General features: G+C 40.2%; 2 protein-coding genes and 1 long non-coding RNA gene across 3 annotated transcripts in view; 1 reads left to right on the top strand and 2 right to left on the bottom strand.

Moving 5' to 3' along the window:
* mast3a (microtubule associated serine/threonine kinase 3a) overlaps window positions 1–4,519 on the bottom strand; it is a 35,953-nt gene extending 31,434 nt beyond the window's left edge. The window contains exons 1-2 of the mRNA XM_078263480.1: window positions 4,433–4,519; window positions 2,929–2,960 (exon numbers count right to left, since the gene is read on the bottom strand). Coding sequence (XP_078119606.1) covers window positions 2,929–2,960; window positions 4,433–4,471 — 71 coding nt within the window. The 5' untranslated portion in view covers window positions 4,472–4,519. The remainder of the gene's footprint in view (window positions 1–2,928; window positions 2,961–4,432) is intronic.
* An 8,310-nt stretch (window positions 4,520–12,829) lies between these two features.
* gdf15 (Growth differentiation factor-15) lies at window positions 12,830–15,064 on the top strand. Its single transcript, XM_078263886.1, has 2 exons — window positions 12,830–13,258; window positions 13,800–15,064. The coding sequence occupies exons 1-2, from the start codon at window positions 12,910–12,912 to the stop codon at window positions 14,588–14,590; spliced, it is 1,140 nt and encodes a 379-aa protein (XP_078120012.1). The 5' UTR covers window positions 12,830–12,909; the 3' UTR covers window positions 14,591–15,064.
* Window positions 15,065–16,751: 1,687 nt separating this feature from the next.
* LOC144526975 (uncharacterized) lies at window positions 16,752–19,643 on the bottom strand. Its single transcript, XR_013502786.1, has 3 exons — window positions 18,828–19,643; window positions 18,107–18,448; window positions 16,752–17,623 (listed from the first exon to the last, which is right to left on the bottom strand). It is a non-coding gene; the product is annotated as an uncharacterized LOC144526975 (long non-coding RNA).
* Between the last annotated feature and the right edge of the window lie 977 nt (window positions 19,644–20,620).

Here is a 20,620-nt window from a genome sequence, read left to right as displayed (position 1 = left end):
CTTTCACCCAGGAAACACTCGTTCGTTCCTCGGGAATGTCTTAATCCAAACCACAATCTTTTTCCTAAACTTAACTAGTCGTTTTGGTGCCTAAACTTAACCGTCATCGCCGCATGATGCTCATTTTTTCTGGCTAAACTCCGCTACTATGGCCCCTGAAAGGGCCGCCATCTGGTGATGCCTGCAGCCGGCTCACAGTCACCTATTGGCGGCTAAACAACAGCTGCTGGTAGTCGGCGTCCCGGAGCTCTGTAGCGGCTAAATACAACTAGCAACTGCCGCTTGGATTTTATCGTTCTATGGCACTATAGGCTGTTTATGTTACAGCGCTTTACTTAGCTTAAAATACTTCTATTTTAGGTATATAATGGTCTATTGGTGAAGTACTGTAGTGATCACTTTGAGGGGGATGGGGATCCCCCAACCGGGGATAAAAATAATCCAGCAGAGGCAGGGATATGTAGACCAGAAAGGGGGAAATCCCCCCCATCCCCCCCAGCAAATCGCACCCTGCATGCAAAGATAAAGAGCTGGTCCACTCCTCATGACCAGGACAGAATCTGCAATGTTCCTTCTGAATCTAAGGTTCGACAATGTGTCAGAGCCTCTTTTTCAAAAACAGGGCTATACTATATAATAATGTATGCAGACCTTCAGGCAGTTTGATTACTTGCACATGTGTTTGGGAATGACTTGTGTGCTTAAGTCCAAATGTACACGCATATTCCTTTTTTAAAACTAAATAACAAACAGGAGGTCAAAAGGGGCCCACAGCTAATTTAGCCACCTAGTGAGTTAATCCAGCCCTGCTAGACTATTAAACAGTTAAAAATACACCGTCCTAGCAAATCACTTAGATTACTACTAAGCTTTTCCACAGACACACTACAAGTCCCGACTGAAATATTTGAGTGTTTTGTTTGTAGAGAAACCACTTACCTTTATGACTCACATATTGCATATTGCCAGACCTATCTCCACAGCACTGTGGAGTAAGGTCTGGCTACACCACACATACATTCTGGGATAGGAGAAAAAGACGCTTTGGTTTGTTTCCATTTCTTTAAACCAATCACGGTCATCTTTGGCGGCGCTAAACTCCGGACGCAGCGACGGTGGCTCTGCAGCATAGTCTCAGGAAGGAACAGTTGCACCCCGCAGAAGAAAACTCCACATACAATATTAAATTAAGTTAACTGTTCACACAATCCAGTAACGTGAGCTATTTAAAATAGCTGGATACATGGTTAAACCTCATTTACTCTTACCAGTGTATCACCAGTGTATTTCGTCCAAGCTGATCTCACAGAATTCCGTGAAATGAACACGGCCCCCTAAATCAAAATCTGTGGCAGTTTCACAGAATCGCAAAACATTCCGTGATGGGCCCACGGAAGAATTCCGTGAAATGAACAAGGATCGCTGAAGATTTTGTGATGGGCCCACGGAAGAATTCCGTTAAATGGGTGGGCTTACAGTTCCGTGACACGCGAGAAGAAGGGGACGGAAAAGAAGAAAGCGACTTTCTGACACTTGACATGCGGGACACAAACCCTGGTCTCCTGGGTGAAAGTCCTGTGTTGTTTGACCCATCCACCACCCCAACCAACCTCCTTACGCGGAATTTCGGCCTTACATCGTACTGGCTACCATAGTCGCTCTTAATGTTACGTCATCTTCTTTACATTGGCATTGTTTTCCGTGGTGGCCACACGATTTTTCACATATTCCGTGCCACTACCACGTAATGCGCTGTTAACAATTCGTGATCATTTCACGGAATTCTGTGCGACCAGGCTGATTCCGTCCATAGCAACCCCTACCAATCGGTCCCAAAACGTCCCGTTTAGAGAGTAAATGCCGTAAACATATTCTTTGTAAATCTTTACAATCATTCACAGAAAGAAACAAGCAGCCATGCCGTATTACATGAGGAGTTTGAGAACGGCAACACACAGAGAGCGGAAGGCAAGGGAGTCGGACTGGGGGGGAAGGGGACTGAGTACCCAGGGCCCTCATGTGAGGAGGGCCCAAAAAGATGCTAGAATGAATAGCTGTGGATGCGGGGTGGGGCCCATAGAAAATGCCTTTCTACAGGGCCCAGAATTTTGTGCTACGCTCCTGGCGGAAGGTAATAGACATCATGCTCCAGATCTCAGGCAATTATCCTGGAAGTGTACTTCCGTTTATCCAGACTAGTATTACAATAAAGTAAGCTATTTAAATTAAATAGATTTGTAGATTGATTCAAACATACAGGGTGGAAAGCAGAAATACTGCCCTTGATACACCTACAATGACAATTTCCTTCTTTGTTTCGGACACCTTGACTGGCAGAGGAAAAGCAGGATGTGAGCGGCACAAACATATTTACCGTAACTCTCTAAAATATTTACATCTGTCACCTGTAATCTAGAATGATATTTCCTCTGACTCACAGATCATCAAGTGATTGCCTCTGAAGTCTGAACAGGAAAAAGATTAAGAAAATACGAACATCCTGTTTTATTATACACCCATGTTCTACTGTGGTTAAATGGGACAACTAGTTCAGATAGTCATTGTTTATTCACAATATGCATGCCTTTTTAGCAATACCATTGTTTCCACTGTTTTTTTTTATCTCTATCTCTGCTCTCCCTCTCTAAACCTGTCTGAGCGGTGAGACATTGCAGACTTTCAGGCAATCCTCATTAACATCTTCAAAAATTCTGGTCTCTCAGGAGAGAGTAAAGTAAAAGTTCACTGGTGTGACATGTGGCATGCATGCACAATAAAGCTGATAAGTGACAGGCACCTGCTGGTCTGGTTTGAGGAGGAGAAAGGGGGGCAAAGGGAGGCGGGGAGAGAGAGAGAGAGAGAGAGAGAGAGAGAGAGAGAGAGAGAGAGAGAGAGAGCGCACAGAATAATTAAATTTATTATACTTACACATTTCCCCTGCGAGGAAGACTCAGTTCTTTCTAGAACAGAAGAGATGGGAAATATAGAAATGTCAATATCTTCTTAAATAAATCCCTTTTCCATGTCTTTATGCTAACAGCTATTGCTCTTTGAGCAGAGTTTTTTTTATTTTTATTTTTTTATTTTTTACTATTTGGCTTAACAAATCAATATATATTTCCTTTTCAGGGTACTGTTCTCATTTTTGAATATCTTTGTATGTTTCTGCTGTTATGAAAGCACACTGCTTAGAATAAACAGGGAGGAATGTGACGTTTTTTTGCGGTCATAACAGGCACCTATAACGTTCGTTAAAAAACGTAGGTTACAACATTTTTTCAGATGGATTTCCCTACAATGCTTACCCTTCTCTGTCACTCCCACATATTGTCTTTTTAATGCAGTGTACATCTTATTAGCTGCAGTATGGCCTAGTTTCTTGCACGACAAGTGGGTCTTCCAGACATTTAACAGCAATGATACAAATCCTCACTAGCCCATGGCTACTGCATTTGAGCTCAGGCAACTGCAAAACTATATTCTTGCCAATCGGGATTTGAAGGGTGGCAAAAAATGATTCTGAGGCTACTTTCACTGATTTTATCCTCTCCATTTTTCTAAAGACACGTCTCAGAAAGTGACTGGTTAATGTAAGCCACATATAAAAACAAGGTGGGTAAAAACATACCTACAACAAAGTCATTTCTGCAGGGAAATACCTTTTTAATTATTACTGTACTTTAAGCGTCATCACTAATCAGAACATATCAATTTGGACTAACATATGTTGTGTATTTTTTCAAAAAAGAATTGATTCAAGGGACACTAATTTCAACATAACATGTCGTAACTGCACTTACATTTAAATTGCAGATTAATTTTAGGCGGAAAAAAGAAACCAATCACAGTAATTGAATGGGAACACCCAGTTTGAGTCTTTCATCACAACAACACCTCCTCCATAACACACCAGGGGTAGAAACAATACAGCTTTCACTACTTCATTTATGCAGAAAATATACACATGAATGAACTACAGGGAGGGGAAACAAATTGCTATTCGGGACATTCCTAATAGTGATAAACATGGCACCCAGGAGAAGATTAAAGGGATGTTTCTGCCAATCATGCGGGCACCCTTGGGTTTTAAGCTCCTATCACCAAGGCAACCAGCTTCACACAAGTACCAATGGACAGCTCCAAAATAAACACATAAGACCTACTTTCATTAATTGCATCATGAGCTACTATTCATCATGGGGCTACCGCCTGTTTGAATGAATAGACAGATAATATTTCCAAGATGATTTAAAGGCTAATTATCAGAAAGAACAAAGAATAGCCTAAATATCATTTAGGCTATTTTAGTATAAAATGAACTGAAATCCCTCGCATCATCGCCAACTGTTCATTTTCATCATCCTCATCACCATACTATCCCGTTTGCCTGGAAACAGCCACATCCGAGCTGTCATGACATGTCTCTATTTACCTGTAGACCGCGGCGTCTCAGGATATTGGGCTCGTCCATTATTGAAGACAATAAAAAGCCCAAAGCGGATCTCCGATCAGTCAGCCCATACTGCGCTCTGTCCTCTCCATGCAGCATGAACACAGTCCTCCTCGCTCCTGCTGCTTCTGCTGCTTCTGCTTCACAACCAACGCCTCCTCCTCCCCGGAGCGAGCTGTACAACCGGCCCCGAAAAGGTGGCCACCTCAGTCAGCTGATCACCTGGCCGGGAGGGGAGGGAGGAGGCGGTGGGGTTTAGGGTTATGTTATCCTCCACCGAGTAATGAAGTGGGAAGGCGTGTTGACCCCACCCTCTTATTGATATTTTGTGATCACTTGTCAAATTAGGATCACAGAGGCTCTAACAAGTCCTAGGAAGAGCTTGCTTTCGATTCTCATCTGAACTCAGAAAACGCTGGCATGACACCTTGCACACACATTTTTAACATTTGTAATATGATGAATATTTTGTATGTTGCCTATGTATATATATATTTTTCTATATATTTCTTTTGTGTATTTCCTGCTATGGACCTACTTGTGAGCCTGAAATAAAGATAATAATAATAATAATAATAATAACAATTCATTTCATTTATTATACAGGAAAATTTAAGAGCAACAATAAACGGGCCTGACTCAGTTTAAAAACTGGTTTACAGCAGGTTCCTGTTCTGCAGCAACATAGAACAATGAACACAATTTCGGCACATTTATACAGGACATTATTATTGACTAAACAGATGCAAACAAATAAAACATTAAATACAGAAAAACAAAACTAAAAACAATACATGAACAATCAGTGTGTGCAAGTATGACTATCAAGAAGAAACAGTTTATATGACTTTTTGAAATATGTGATGAGTGATTCGAGTGTTCGAATGTGATGGGGAATGTCATTCCAAATTTTAGTGTAAATATAGAAAAAGGATTTCTGACCGTAGTTGTAGACCATAGTGCCTGTGAGACTGATCTAGTGAGGTGTAGTGGTCTCATATTGTTTGTCGGAAGAAGAACTGCAAATGCTGGTAAAGAGCTATTTTGAATCTGAAAATAAAATGCAATAGCATGGCTGTTTACGTAGTTCTGGTAAGTCAAAGCATTTGTGCATGTGAGCGCACTGCAATGATGAGACCACTTTGGAAGATTACTGTAGATCTTAAGTGCTCAGTAGTATAGTCGTGCTATTGGTTCAGTAATGTCCTTAGTGGTAAAAGACCAGATTGGGAGACAGTAGGACATTGTTGAAAACACAATGGCATGTAAGTAGGTTTCAGAAACTGAAAAAGAAAGATATGGTCTAATCTTGTTATACACATAGAGTTTTTGATTCAACTTTTTTGTTAATTTAGAGATGTGTTCCCGATATGTAAGGTGTGAATCAAGTAGCACACCAAGGTAGGTGTAGGTCTTTGTGACAACAAGATCTTGGTTTGCAAAAGTAATAAAATCAGTAAAAGAAAGACTTTTTCTGGGTGAATGAAAATACATACATTCAGTTTTCTTTACATTGATGGTCAGATGGTTCTTTTTCAACCAATCATGTAAGAGGTGAAGAACAGATGACAGTTTGGAATTTATGACATTAGGATTTGAATCAGAGAGAAAAATCACAGTATCATCAGCGTACAGTAAGCATTTTGAGTGTTTACACACTCGAGGGAAATCATTAATGTATAAAAGAAAAAGTAAGGGTCCAAGAATGTTGTCTTGTGGAACACCCATGTCACAAACTAAAGGTTGGGAAATGACATGATTAATTTTGACTGTCTGCAACCTGTTCGTCAAATAAGAAGAGAGCATTTCTATCACAGATGGAGACGAGTGAAGTTTGTTTAGCAAAATCTGGTGGTTCACTGTATCGAAGGCTTTACGAAAATCAATAAAAATAGCTCCAGTGATGTGACCTTTGTTGAGAGAGTCACGTAATTGTTCAGTGAAGAGTAGTAACGACGACATGGTTGATCTCTTAGCCAGAAAACCATGTTGACAGTCACTGAGCAATAATAATAATAATAATAATAAAAATGATAAATGCAAACTACTGGTTTTACTGGGTGTAATGGACATTTTTCAGACCATCGATACACCAGTTGCCTACACAAAAATTCTCTCACTTCCTCATCATTTCATGTTCTCCCCATACTCCATCTCTGGTTCCTATTTTGGCAAAGCTCCAGCCTCTGGGATATTCTCAACCAGGGGCGGAGCCAGATGTTGTAAACATTCAGGGTTACGCCCAAACATGGGGGGGGTGGGGGTCTAGGGGGGGCATGATCCCCTTTTGAGAAGCACAAAAAAAACCTCTGAAAGAGTGGCAAAAACGTAGAAAAAAAGCAACAAAACATTTTAAAAAAGTGACAAAAACTCAGTGGGCCAAAATTTATTGTGGACCTAAATATGCGGGCCGGATCAAAATATGCGAGGGGCCGGATTTGGCCCTCGGGCCTTGAGTTTGACACATGTGCTTTAGAGCATTCATCCTATTTTGTATCTAATTGTTCTATAACTGTTTAACTTGAGCCCACTATACAGCCTGTGAAAGACAGCAAAGTCGGCCTAAAAGATTCAGGGCTTTTGAGAAAACATTTGGAGCTGGAGCCCCATAAGCCACCCCTTTGCTCTGCCCCTGTTCTTTACAAACCTTTATGGTCACCATGATGTTGCATCATTTAGCAATAATCTGCAATTGTAAATAATCCCTCCAGAAACACATGCAATCCACTCATCTCCATATGTTTTGGTACATACATATTCACCCATCATGTAAACTAACCCAGTGTCTGTGTGGTGGAATAACAGAGAGGATGCAGAACAAGTGTGCTTTGAAGTCACGCTGAATAGCAGTGATTGATCTATCACCCAGTGGTACCATGATGTGTTTGTTTTCCATACGCAACAATGGGTAGTCTCTTGTCCTCCTGGGATGTCACTTGTCAATTTTTGTGGGCCAGAGGGACATGAATCCTTCATTGTTCTCTTGTGAAGTTCACTGTTTATCCTAAACTGCCAACACTGAAAACTCTGAGTGTTGAAAATCAAGCATCTACAGAGCAAGTGTATCTAACCAAGCAGCCCAGTTGGTTTTCAAGATTTGTTTCAAGGGACTACTTTGTATATAAAGCATGTTTGACCTATTGTATCTTGTGGTATTTGAGTAGAAGATGATGCTCTAATAATAATACTTAATAAATTAAGGCAACTCCATGCATTTCCCACAAGCTTCATTTTCCACTGATAGAGGTAGAGATAGAGCGGGAACCGGCACAACAGAGCCAGGGCAGGAATGAGTTTCTATTTTGGAAATTCAAACAGCATTTCACATTAAAGAAAGAACAGGGAGAATAAAATATAACTGTGCAGTGCAACCATGCAGTTCGCGAATACAAATACAACAATCTATCTGCTTGTTCAGGTACACATTCAGCCAGTTGGAACAGAAGAACACACCATAATAGGCCTGTTTAGTAAGCTGGATGTGATGGCCGCATTCCTACACTTATAAAATGCAATTCAATGTGGAAGTAATCCAAGTAGTCAGAATACATTACTCAGATTGATACGTTACAAATTACATTTTTGGGCATGTATTCTGTATTCTGTAACGGAATACGTTTTGAAAGTATCCTTCCCAACACTGGGTGGGAGCTATACTTTAGCAGCATTATTCATTGCACTTATGGCTGTTGGAAAGCTGTTTTGTAGTCTTTGTTCTCGTTTTCATGGACTTGTATCTCCTGCCTGACGGCAGTAGTTCTAACAGTGTATGACCAGGGTGTGATGAGTCCTGTAGGATGGTTTTGGCCTTTTTAAGTTCTTCCAGGAGAGGGCAGCCAATGATTTTCTGTGCTGCCTTTTTATTTTGAAAGATTGAAAATTGAATTGAGGAATTCACAATTTGTTATCCCATGTTTAAAATTTGGCATTCTTGGGGCGACCTCTAGCTCACCCAGTAAGAGCGTGCGCCCCCATGTAGGCTGAGTCCTTTGCAGTGGCCCGGGTTCGAATGTGACCTGCGGCCCTTTGCTGCGTGTCATTCCCCATCTCTCTCCCACCTTTCCTGTCTATCCGCTGTCTCTCACTCTGAAATAAAGGGAAAAAAGCCCCCCCCAAAAAAATATCTTCTTGTTGAAGGCTGTTTACCATTTGTAGCAGCAACCTGTCACTTAGGAACGGCAGGAGTCTGCAATTGCAGAGACAATCAGCAATTCTGTGTGTGTTCAAACATTCTTTTAATCGATGAGTTTACTGTTGCAGATCACCATTAATCTATATAAGCCTTTATCCTTTCTCATCACCAAACAAGATTAGAGTTAGAAGTCAGCTTCATGCAATGAAGAGATTTTGCAAGAGTTCCACCCAGGTGACAAAGAAAATGTTTCTACTGTACTGCCGTCACGCATTGCCAGACCTTCACAGTGCTGGGTCAGCATTGCACTGTAACTGCTACAGACATGATCACAAACTAAGACAGCATTCTTTAAATGAAATGTCTAGAAACATCTAGATGTTGTTCTTCACCAGACAGACTGATGATTTTGGAGCTACAAAAGGACAGACTGTGGAGTTTTCATGTGTCCTTTTTGTCATGTTCTCCATGTGATCCAGCGTAGGTCATCTTCAAATTGTCAATGCTCGTTAGTGAAACCAGTCAGGCATGAAAGTCAGCTCTTCCTCTTTTTACAGTTGTTTGTTCCTGCTTTATCTTCTCTGATCTGAACCTGACTTACCTGCATTACAAGGCTGAAAGTTAGAAATATCAGTTATCATATATTTAAATATCATGGATTTGGGGATTTAATAATTCTGTCAACTGAAAAAAAACAGAATAAAATTAAACAGATACAATATAATAAAAATAAAATCATGAATGAAACCAACTCTGATGAAAGAAATATCAAGGTAACTAGTGTTTAAAATGACCTATGATCCATGACAGTTTGGCACAGTCACTGTTTCTTAGTTGAGGGGTTAAATCACCAACCTGGTCATTTTCTGCATAACAGTCACAAAGGGAGTATGAACAGACAAACACCAAAAATACAGGATGAAACAAATCAAAACAAAACATAACATAAACTGCCAGTTCATTTGCCAGCAATTCACCTCATGAGAATAGGAAAACAATTCACATCATACAGTACAACACAATCTTAAACCATTAAACCCCATCCTGAGACTGTTCTCTCTTAATATGGTCTGTGAAAGGCCCCCAGAGCTTACGGAATTTGCGTCTGAGAAAGTGCAGCGCAGCTCCTCCAGGTACAAACAGGATGCCATATCGTTCAACCATATCTTAAAGCAAGGTAGGGATGCTGATTTCCATTCCCTTAAAATAACCCTTTTGGCTATGACCATACCAAACATAAGGGCCTGTTGTAATTCTATAGAGAGAGTCACTGAATAAGGGGAGCAACCCAGTATTGCCAAGAGGCCGTCAGATCTTAATGGGATTTTATATATAGCACTGTACAGCTGAAAAATGTCACCCCCAAAAAACTATGAGCTTGGGACATGCCCAAAAAAGAGGACCCAGAGTCCCATCACTGGACTTGCATTTATCACAAGTAACAGAGACAGAGGGGAAAATCCTATTCAGTTTAGTTTTTGAAAAGTGCAGTCGGTCTGCATTGATAGAACATGCCTTGATTCTCTCTAATGCCAATGACCATAGCCCATCTGAAATCTCCTCTCCTGTGTCTTTAACCCAAGCTTCTTTAATGTGAAGAGAAGCGGTAACGTTGTATGCTCCTTCTGACTCCAAATAAAGCTGTACTTAGCCAATTGAAGTCTGTACTGTAGCTTTATGGCCACTAGAGGGCGCAGTGGAGCTATTGGTCTATTTATGTTAACCCTGTAGGGAGGATACCGGTCCTCTGCCCTGTGCACCCTGGGAATGGTTCAGTACCTTGGCACTCTCAATGCAGTGTGATTAAAGGTAATGGGAAAAGAAAATAACATACAATAACATACATTAATTAATTAATGGATGACTACATGAAAGAATGAACAGTGATGGTAGAATGGCAGTTAAGCTTACTTTCTCCACCTGTTTATTTGCCATTAACACATTCATCTATATACAGAAAACCCCCTTCTTGGCCAGACATCCTACTCAATTAGGAGAGCTAAAGCATGGAATGAGCTGCCCATTGACCTCAAAGCAATACAAAATCATAAGCTTTTGAAAATGAAACTGAAGACGTTTGTAACTGATAATCTGTTTGAGGGTCTGATAATCAGACCTGTGGTCACAGGGGTGGGGGTGAGGACAGGTACAGTACAGGTGTATGTGCCTTGTAGGTTCATGTGCTTGTATGTTTTTTAATGTGACTATGTTTCATAAAAGCTCTTCTAGGAACAGGCATTGGAAATTCAAACAAATCAAGTCAGAGGTTTCCTCTCTGTTCCTCCCATGCGACGAAATACAAAATATATGAAAAGAGAAGGAGAAAGAGCCAGAAGAAGAGAGCGCGAGTCGCACATGACAGTTTAAACGACCGTTTGCGTGAGTCACTTTACACCTTTCACACACTTTCAACTTGCAATGTAGACTCACCTGGAAAAGCACATGACTGCTTCATCCCCTCAGTGACTCAGTGCTCAGAAATGAGAAAAAAGATTATTCTTCATGTTGTGACAGGTGCAAGACCATCTAAAGCTCTGGTTCTTAACCATTTATGCTTGTGACCCTTTGTTTTACCCACCTATCACAGGTTACTTATACAGTCTGTCTGAGCTGTGAGAGGTTCCACCAAAGAGTGATGTTCCCTTCTCAGTTTGTTTCATTTGAATACCTAAATAGGAAGTATCTAGCATTTCACATGTAAAGAGAGAAAAGTCTGTAAAAATAGCAAACACTTTGTGCAACAGAACTGTCACATTTATCTTGTAAACCCCCTACACATATCACAGGAGCTTGGAATTATGACATTTTTCGGTAATGTCATTCAAATTTGCATAAGCCATCGCATAGTAAGTTTTACGGTTATGTGGTAATCATTTTTTATTGTTTTATTATATTATGATGTACATGTTATCATTTAATTAGATTTGAATTACTGTAACCCTCTAATGGCTTAACGGTTTTACTATCTGGCTGCTGAAAAGTTATGTTCCACTTCCAAGCTCATAATTAGTCATAAATGCACTTTCATGGACATTTTCCATAAAATCTAATCTTCATCAGTCAGCAATCGCTTCTGCGGTCAGGGAATACCCTCATGTGGAAATAATAGGGTCAATGACACAGACGCCCATGAAACTATTACAGTAAGCGGTACACTAACCCTATTTACTGATAGAAGCGAGGGCTTTCATGTGCTGATAACGCTCCACAGTGCAGACACAGCTGTAGCCTATCTTTAGCTCTTTAGCTCCGTCCCAACAATTGCAACAAACAAAAGAGCAGGTACGTCGCTTGTTTTTCAGTCTATTTTAATCATAAAGAGAGAACGCTGACAAGCTTCAGTGGTTTTCAAAGTGGGGTGGTCCTTAAAGTTTGGGAACCACTGCCTTCCATCAAATTCATGATGCTGCTGCAATAAAAGACGGAGATAATTGACTTTGTCATTGAAGCCTCGGACAGTTTCCTTCTTTCAACATACAACTTCCTTATCTAGTCTTTTTTTGTTTTTCTTTACCTTGAGGCATTTCCTTTGTGGTTTTGTCTAAGGAGGGAGGGGTAACATACAGATACTTCACTCTTTCCACTTTTTCTGTCTTTGTTTATTGTATGTTGTCACAGACAGCTGATAGAAATGTACATGGCAAGGCTGGGCTGTTCTCATAGTGGCTTGCAGTCTTTGGCAGGAAGGTAGTCTATAGCATTTGGAGATGGGCCTTCCCAGGTTTCAGTGTCTAGTCAGCGAGTGAACAAGACTCTAAATGCCTCTTTGGTCTGTACAGCCTTATATGGATCAATGAACTATCACATTATTATTATTAACCCTGGGGGAACTAATGTAATTCCCCATTGTCTGCCTCCTTAGAACTAGTAACTGTAAGACATATGGCCATTTATTTGATTAAGTGACGCGTAACTGGACAATCATGGTGACGTAGAATGCTGAGGTACACACCATGTACTCGGGACGAAACCAAATCTCACCCAGAAATCCCTTTATTTTATGTCTCTCCTATCTCTAATGTGTCTACCCTCTAATTGATGTGCTAATAAAACTGGAAAAAAAGCTGTAAATGTTTACATTAATGGCACAGATTTCTAATTTCATAAGTCACGTGCTGTTAACACATAATACTATGCTGCAAAATGTTGCCACATCATGACATATGGCTCTAGCTGAGCCCATCAAAGGCTCACCTGACTAACCAGGGGTGTGGCAACACAGAAGCTCTATAAATAAAAGCATGTCAAGAATTTCATTCATAACTTGGACAAACCCCATCCACTGAGCTGCAGCACTCTCAAACCAAACCTACCTGGCAGGCTCACCATGCTCAGACCACGCACACTTCAGCAGCTCATCTCCTGTACGCTGTTGCTCCTCGCCTCCCTCTCCAGCTCAGGGGAGAGCCGGCCTCACGTGGCCCACCAAGGCACACCTGATGTGGACAGAACAGACAGCCAGAAGGTCCTGCTTCTGGAGGCGGTGAAGACGGGGATCCTCGGCTCGTTGGGTATGGACAGGGAGCCCAGGCTAACTCAAAAAGCCCCGGAGGAAGAGCTGAGAAAGATGTATCAGCTCTACAGGGAAAAACAGAGAGAGATGAGAGGAAATTCCAGCCAGCCGATGAGGGAAACCTGGCAATCCACCATGTCTACTGTGCTCTTTCCAGCTACAGGTGAGATACAGTATTTGTTAGACAGGGACACATCAGGAAGACACTTAGGCCTAATTTAATCATTGTCACGCTTAAATGACTGATGTGAATAGCCAATTTGGAAAGTTTGAGTGGGAGTAGGAAAGAACGTTACATGACGAGATGCAGACAAAAGCTTTGGTGCCGTTGTGGCTGTAAATAACTCTTCTACCTGGAATGTATCTGTGCAGAGTTTGAACGTATGCAAATGGTTGGAAATAGAATCAAACAGTCCTGTAAACAAAGCAAACACATTCCTACAAGCTTTTAGAAGTCATGAGCGTGACACAGACACGCAGACACACCTCGTACTTGATGTTGCACTTTCTGACATCTGTCAATGCCATCAATGATAAGCCAAATTATGACTTTGAGAGCATTGGAATTCAAATTAAAAGTACATGATTTTAAAAATGTTATCTTTGTTTTTCCGCTCTCAGTCGTTCCAGATGTTCCCTACTCGGTCAAATCACTGTAGGATGTTGTCAACTTTGGTTCTAATTAAGCTTTTTTCCCGTTTTAGTGGAGCCAATGAAAGTGGTTGGGAGGGGAGCACACCCACAACGCATGTATTGGTACAGAGCTGTTTTCCACAAGAACCCCAATATCCAGACTGAGCTGACACTAGCTCGGGCCGAGCTGAAGATTTCCAGGCAGATTTTAAATAAACCCACCTCACTTCAGCCTGAGGCAAGACGAGAAATTAAAGTTAAAGTCAACTGGATGAAGCCGATGAACTCTGCAGCATGGACACATGGAGACTCTCCAGCGAGTGCCAATGCGTCACGCACTCAAGACGTGGTGCTGGACATCAGTCCTGAGGTGGAGAGGTGGATGACGACTAATGGTGGAGAGGCACTGTTAGTGGATGTTGGGACAGCTGTGGGTGACAAAGATGCCCTCAGGGCAAATCCGAGCATTTCTCTGGAGTTAGGCCTCACACAGCCCAAACCAGCCGGGAAGACGAGGCTGCCTCGCTCCAACAAGGAGGACGTCTGCGATGAGCGAGGATGGTGCTGCCGGAAGTCTGTCACTGTGTCCTTTACAGACATTGGCTGGACGGACTGGATTGTGGCCCCAACTGAGTACACAATGCATTTCTGCGACGGCACCTGCCCCCACAACTACAAGCCTGCAAGCATGCACACGCAGGTGAAGTCTCGGCTGCATCAGATTACCAAAGGAGGGTCACCTCGCCCCTGCTGCGTGCCGGCCGCCTATGAGCCCATGGTCCTCATGCACTATGACAGTAAGGGAAAGTTGAAGCTGACTCCTTTCAACGACTTTATTGTCAGTAAATGTCACTGTGCCTGAGGAACTGTCCTTGAAAAAAAATGCTACATGCTGATTATGTTCTCAAAGGATCATGTATCACCGCTGCATACATTGGTGTTTTTCACTGGTTAACTCAATTAAATAAATTTTTATTTAAATAAAGAAAAACACGTTACTGCTGTACAGAGTTGTGTATTGCATTGTGGATCAAGCAGTGAATCTGTTCATTCATAGTTTTATTTATTTAAAGTTCTATTTATGGTCCTACAGTTATCATTTTTTGGGGGTTTATTATCGTTGTTTTATGTTACAGCATATTTTAGTACCATTCAATGTCATCGTCACTTGTTTATTTAAAGCACTGTATTGTTTTAAGAGGCACATGGTTTAGATATATTTTGTTTGTCGTCTTACACATTTCAATAATTAAATATGAAGACCTAAATAAATGTCCTGATGTATTCACACTGAACTGTTGCACTTGAATATATCAACATGTTCATTTCATAATAAACACAACAGCATAATCATACTGTATGTGTCATTCATCCAAAGCGATCTATCTATCACCCGCTGTAGATCACAAAGGTCACGGTGTGCCAGATGAATCAGCATATAAAGATACATAACTTCTATCTTCTATAACTTCTAATCTCCAGTTATTGACCTTGGCCTTGACCGGCTAATATGGAACCAACATAACATAACAACACAATCACCAGTTTCATTTAAAAAGGCAAAAGAATCACAAAAAAGCAGCTTGCTGTGTAAACTCTGACAGACTGCTCAGACTGCTCAGATTGCATATCAACGATGATACTGTAAATGCATTTTCATTATAGATTATCAACGCTTGTGATATTTACTTTTAAGTGCTCTTGAGATAAGTTATTAGAAAAAAAAGAACAAACGATTATGTGAGATATCCTACAATAAGTATATAGGCAAGAAAAAGTTATTCAAATTAGAAAAAGAGCTCGTGAGTGGAGCTTAAAACATGCAAAGTGCAACTTAAGGGTTTGGTAATAAACAGTGCACTATGTTGAAGTGTGATATTACACTATTAATTGTGATATTACAATATTAAGTGTGATATTAACACTGACATGTTTCAACTGTGAGTCACCTGAAGTGAACTGAATTTGGTAGTATGTTCCCCTAAAATGTTTATAGTTTAATTACTCTAAGCAGTGACACCACCACCCCTAATGAGTTCTTAATAGTTTTTATTTTATTTTTTATCTTTGCGTGGATAAAGGTCACCTGAATATGAGCATGTGTTGTTGTACAATCTAATAAAGTAGATGTATTAAAGAGTGGGGCGTATTGATTGACCCTGGGCGACTGAATAAATAGGCAGATGAATAAATAGGCGATTAATCAGAGCTGCAGACACAAATGCTAACTGTAATTACTTTTCTTAAGGTATAAATTCAGACCTGTGCCCAGAAACAGCTCACTCACCTCTTTGTTTTTATAACTCTTTGTTTCAGGGATGACATCCTCGGTTGATACATAACTGTGGGTGGATGTAAAGGTCTTCAATCTTAGATTTTGAAAGGTCCTGAGTTGCAGTACCACCCAAAGTATACACGTATAAAAGAAATAGGGACAGTATTTATCAAGGACCTTCTGTGTGTATAATCTAAGATAGACAGCATGAACTCATTAACCTCTGGTATTTGGCTTTCTCCTGGTTTTAATTCTCACGTATAGCCTTTCCCGGAAAACTATTACTTAATTTAATTCCAGGATGACAAAAATGTTAGCAAAGAGTGAGTCCGGTCTGTAAACCTCCCTGCCAGTCTCTTGTCACTAGCCGCCCAGAGAAGCACAAATCACACCTCTACATTTGGACAAAGCTTGATGTCTTTCTCTCTCCACCCCCATACTTCTTTTAAGCAATAAGACGATAAATCTTGGTTTCATCTATGCGAAATGGCTTCACATCCTCTCTGCTTGTCTCTTCTGAAAAACGAATGGACCACAAAACCCATAAAGCGCTGACTTTTGCATGTTTTGCAAGTCTTGTTGACTGTGTGCTGTGTGTGAGAACCATGCTTTGCAATGGCTTTTGGTACACCCATGTGCATTTTTGAATATGTTTTGCCTGCATTTGCAGTATTTTATGGATATTCGAGCAATTCTTTTTGTCTATTCTCACATTTTTTTCTAAAACGTAAGACACAGAACAGGTGGCTATTAGCTCAAGACTTTTAATAAGGAAACATCATAGTTCAAATTAAAATACAATTGCAAAATGTTCTAAATATTGTGTTATTTTTCATCTTCATAAACTTAACCCAGATAATAAAACCCTCCAAATTAGTACATGATACATTTACATTTGTTTAATGTAATAAAAATGTATAAAACATTTCTATGGTGACCATACAGAGCGGAAATCAGTGATGCAGCTGTTGTAAACAGAGGCCTCCTATGACAAACTTTGAGGCTGATAAATATTCAAAATGTGTATTGGCATGCATAAATGCAGTCTTTAACAACTTTCTTTTAACAACTTCCAACTTAACCTTCTTAAGTGTGAAGAAATGGTGCCACTTCTGCTCTCTAAAAGTCAAAATGGAAAGTGATTCAACGGAAATTCCAGACGTATCAAGAGAAAACAGTGAAACAAACATATCTTATAAGAAAATTAAAAAAATGGATTAACTTGGATTGTTTGCTTATAATTCCATTCCTAACTTTACAGATGATGTACACCAATAAGATATATCTATAAAATATACTGTATGTGGGTGTACTTATATCCAGATGCTACAGACACGGCAGTATTTGTTTTTGTTTACAGTTCAGCTGTGTCAAAAGCAGCAGTTTTGTAAAACAAAAAAAATGAAAATTGATATGGTGAGCAATGAATAGAGAGAGATAGTATCCTATAATGAATCTGGCACGATATACACGTCTTCTTCCTGGCATTCTGGGAGGATGGAGAGGTTGCACGACGGATCATTGCAGTATATTGCATCATCTTGTGAATCACACTGCAAGTACACATCCTCTTCAGGTTCAGGTTCAGGTTCAGGTTCAGGTTCAGGTTCAGGGGACGCCCTGCACAGAAACAATAATATATCAAGTGTAGCAGATAATGAAAGCACTTCTTTTTTTTCTGATGTAAAAACCATTGTGACACAAGGTACATATTATGTAAACTGTGTGGATTTCTCTTTCCCAGTTTCTATTCTTGCTCGCAGAAAAAACTCCTGCACTGAGTCATCAGCTGGCACGTTTGATTAATAGACTTTAAATCGTAAGAAACAACAGAAGAGATCACCACCAACAGACACCAGCCGAATTGTGTGCCAATATTTATCAGGAGTGTGCAAAATGGGGAAATGTAAATCACACTCACGCACGCACGCACGCACACACATACACACACACACACACACACACACACACACACACACACACACACACACACACACACACACACACACACACACACACACACACACACTCTCTTTCCGTTGTGGCTTCTTTCTGGACAGCTGCTGAAAGTATGAAAATAAAGTAGCACAAAGTACAGCTTACTTTCTCTTGTTCACTGCAGGCCTCTTGTGTCCAGTAGTCCGAGCTGTCAGGTTTTCATAAATAGGCCCCTCTCCTGCTGACTGTTCTCTGATCATATCGGTGTACTGATTGGAATTCTCTTGTGATGTCTCGCTATAGTCCTCATTTTTTCTGGCTTCTCGTTTGTACAAACTGCAGCATATTCCTCATTTTACTGTGGTATTTGTACACGATTACACCAGCTACGATCGCGAGCAGTAGGAAGAAGAACGTCAGCCCAACGGCCAGACCTACTGGGGAGCTGGTGGCCGGACATGGGGCCGTGTCATTTCCAGGGACGCAAGTGTTATCGATAATCATGATCTGAAAGTATGAAAGGTACCGAATGAAAGTGAGTGACTGCATGGCATTGCTCAAGCTACTATAGGCTATATATAGTCATTTGTAACAATTCACATTTCTGGATTATTTATTCAAAAGTTTTTAGTTGTGTAGTATTGCTTATTCTTATTCAAAAAGGTCTCTACATAAATAAAAACATAAACAGTTTGCTTCATGATAACAGTTATCCAAGAAGTCTTATCACCTAAAAAATAGAAAAGGTTAAAATAGGTTAAGAAAAACAAAACAAAGTTAAGGTAAAAGAAAAAGGTTTAAAATAATCAAATTGAATTTAAAACAAAATGATTACACTTTACAATTTTTATGTCAAAGTGTAGGTCAATAAAAACAGTGAACGTACCATACAAGGGTCCAACGCTGGTAGAGTCAAGGTCTGAGTCTTGAGTGAAGTCATGTCGTTTGTCTTTCACAACGCACACATGCAACAGTGAAGTTCCCTTTTTATTGAAATTGTGGAACTGGACAATGAATATGCTGAAACTAAAAGATTTCCTGTAAAAGCTCCTTCTGAAAATAAACAGCTGCTGACTGGAGCTAAATTAATGTTATATATTAAACCATGTGACTCAATAGACACATTTCCAATCAGAGCACTGAAATAGTTCTAAGTGTAGCTTGAGTGGAGCCTGAAGACATCAAAGTATCTGGTATCTGTTTTTTTTTTTTTTTCTAACTTGTATCTGACATTTCACAACCCCTCAGATTAATCTTGTGAACCTACAGGTTGGAAACCACTGCCCTACAGTGCTCATTCAATGGCATTATTTGGCAAACAAATGTGGGTGTAGTTGATTGTGAACGGTAAAACAAGTTTTGGCTAAATTAGTATTTCTTACTTTTTTTTCTTTGGTTCAAACGTCTCAAATTGGCCCCAAAACTGAGTTACTTTATTAAGAGTTTTGTAATTATATTCATCGTGTGTGTCATAGTTTCTTGCTTTATTATTGGATGCGATGTTAATGCTGTAAACGTCGCAGAGTTTATGTTTGTTGTTTTGTTTATTATCCCAATAAACACACATGGATTAAAACAAGCTCAAGTTCATCCAAAGTTTAAGTAGTGTTATATCTCATCTGCATGCCAATCAAGCTACATTAATAAATGATACGAGATAATGTCATGGCACTGATAAAGTGCCACAACCCCCATCACGCTTGTGCACGCGCGCACACACACACACACACACACACACACGCACGCACACACACACACACACACACACACACACACACACACACACACTGGTTCAACAGGACTTTCACCTCCCCCTGCTGTTACTTTCACTCCCCACATGCAGATTATAGGCTCAAATTGTTACATTACTTTTGGACTACAATTCCCACCATACAGTATATGATCTGCAGAATTTGAACTGTAAACTAACAAGAAATTGGTGACTTGAACCATCGGTGTCTGGTTGCTTTCTCACTGTTGGTTAACAAAAGTCACACACGTGAGGGTGTCAGGTGGTGATCTTGTATCTCACACCACACAACAGTAATAAAAGAAGCAGGATAGATAGGCATCCTATTGTCGGTCCATCTGTCAGCTGAACTCCTCACTGAACCTTCATATCAAGCCAATACTATGACAGAGGTGCCTGCTCTATTGCTTTATGTTTTTGACTGGATCATTGGGTGTTCAAATGCCTGCTGTGCAAAAAAAAAAAAAGGGCTATATTTATTTAATCAGAAGATAATTCATATCTGGCTCTTGTACTGTATATTTTATATAGACTAGACAGGGTTAACTTTATGATTTGGGACAGAGGAACAAATTCGACTAATGTCGGTGACACAGAAGTGTTGCTACGTTTAGGAGAAAAGCGTGAATTTGGGTTTTCTGAACACAGAAACAAGGTTTGTATACACATGAAAATGGAAATGGTAACATTATGGGCTCACAGTGAAGAATAGTCAACAATGAGCTTTGTACTCTCGGCTTTTGGTTGCTCAAATGCATTCACTCCATAGTGCAATACATCCATTTTTTTTTGTTCTAACAACCTCCTGTACACCACAAATAAGATTTATGAAAACCAAAGTGGCTGAAAAGTGTGGTTTAGTGCACAAAAAGAAAAAAACCAAAAAGGAGAGACGTTCAGGTTTAACTGAGAAAGTGAAGTGAAAGTTT

This window comes from Sander vitreus, chromosome 12 (assembly GCF_031162955.1).
Source record: "Sander vitreus isolate 19-12246 chromosome 12, sanVit1, whole genome shotgun sequence".
In the NCBI taxonomy this organism is placed as follows: Eukaryota; Metazoa; Chordata; class Actinopteri; order Perciformes; family Percidae; genus Sander; species Sander vitreus.
This window is presented reverse-complemented; position numbering and strand designations above follow the sequence as displayed.

Bases quoted from the DNA above. Each gene is read 5' to 3' on its own strand.
- gdf15 (XM_078263886.1), top strand. From the start codon at position 12,910: ATGCTCAGACCACGCACACTTCAGCAGCTCATCTCCTGTACGCTGTTG. The intron at 13,259-13,799 runs GTGAGATACAGT...TTCCCGTTTTAG, and splicing joins TGTGCTCTTTCCAGCTACAG to TGGAGCCAATGAAAGTGGTT.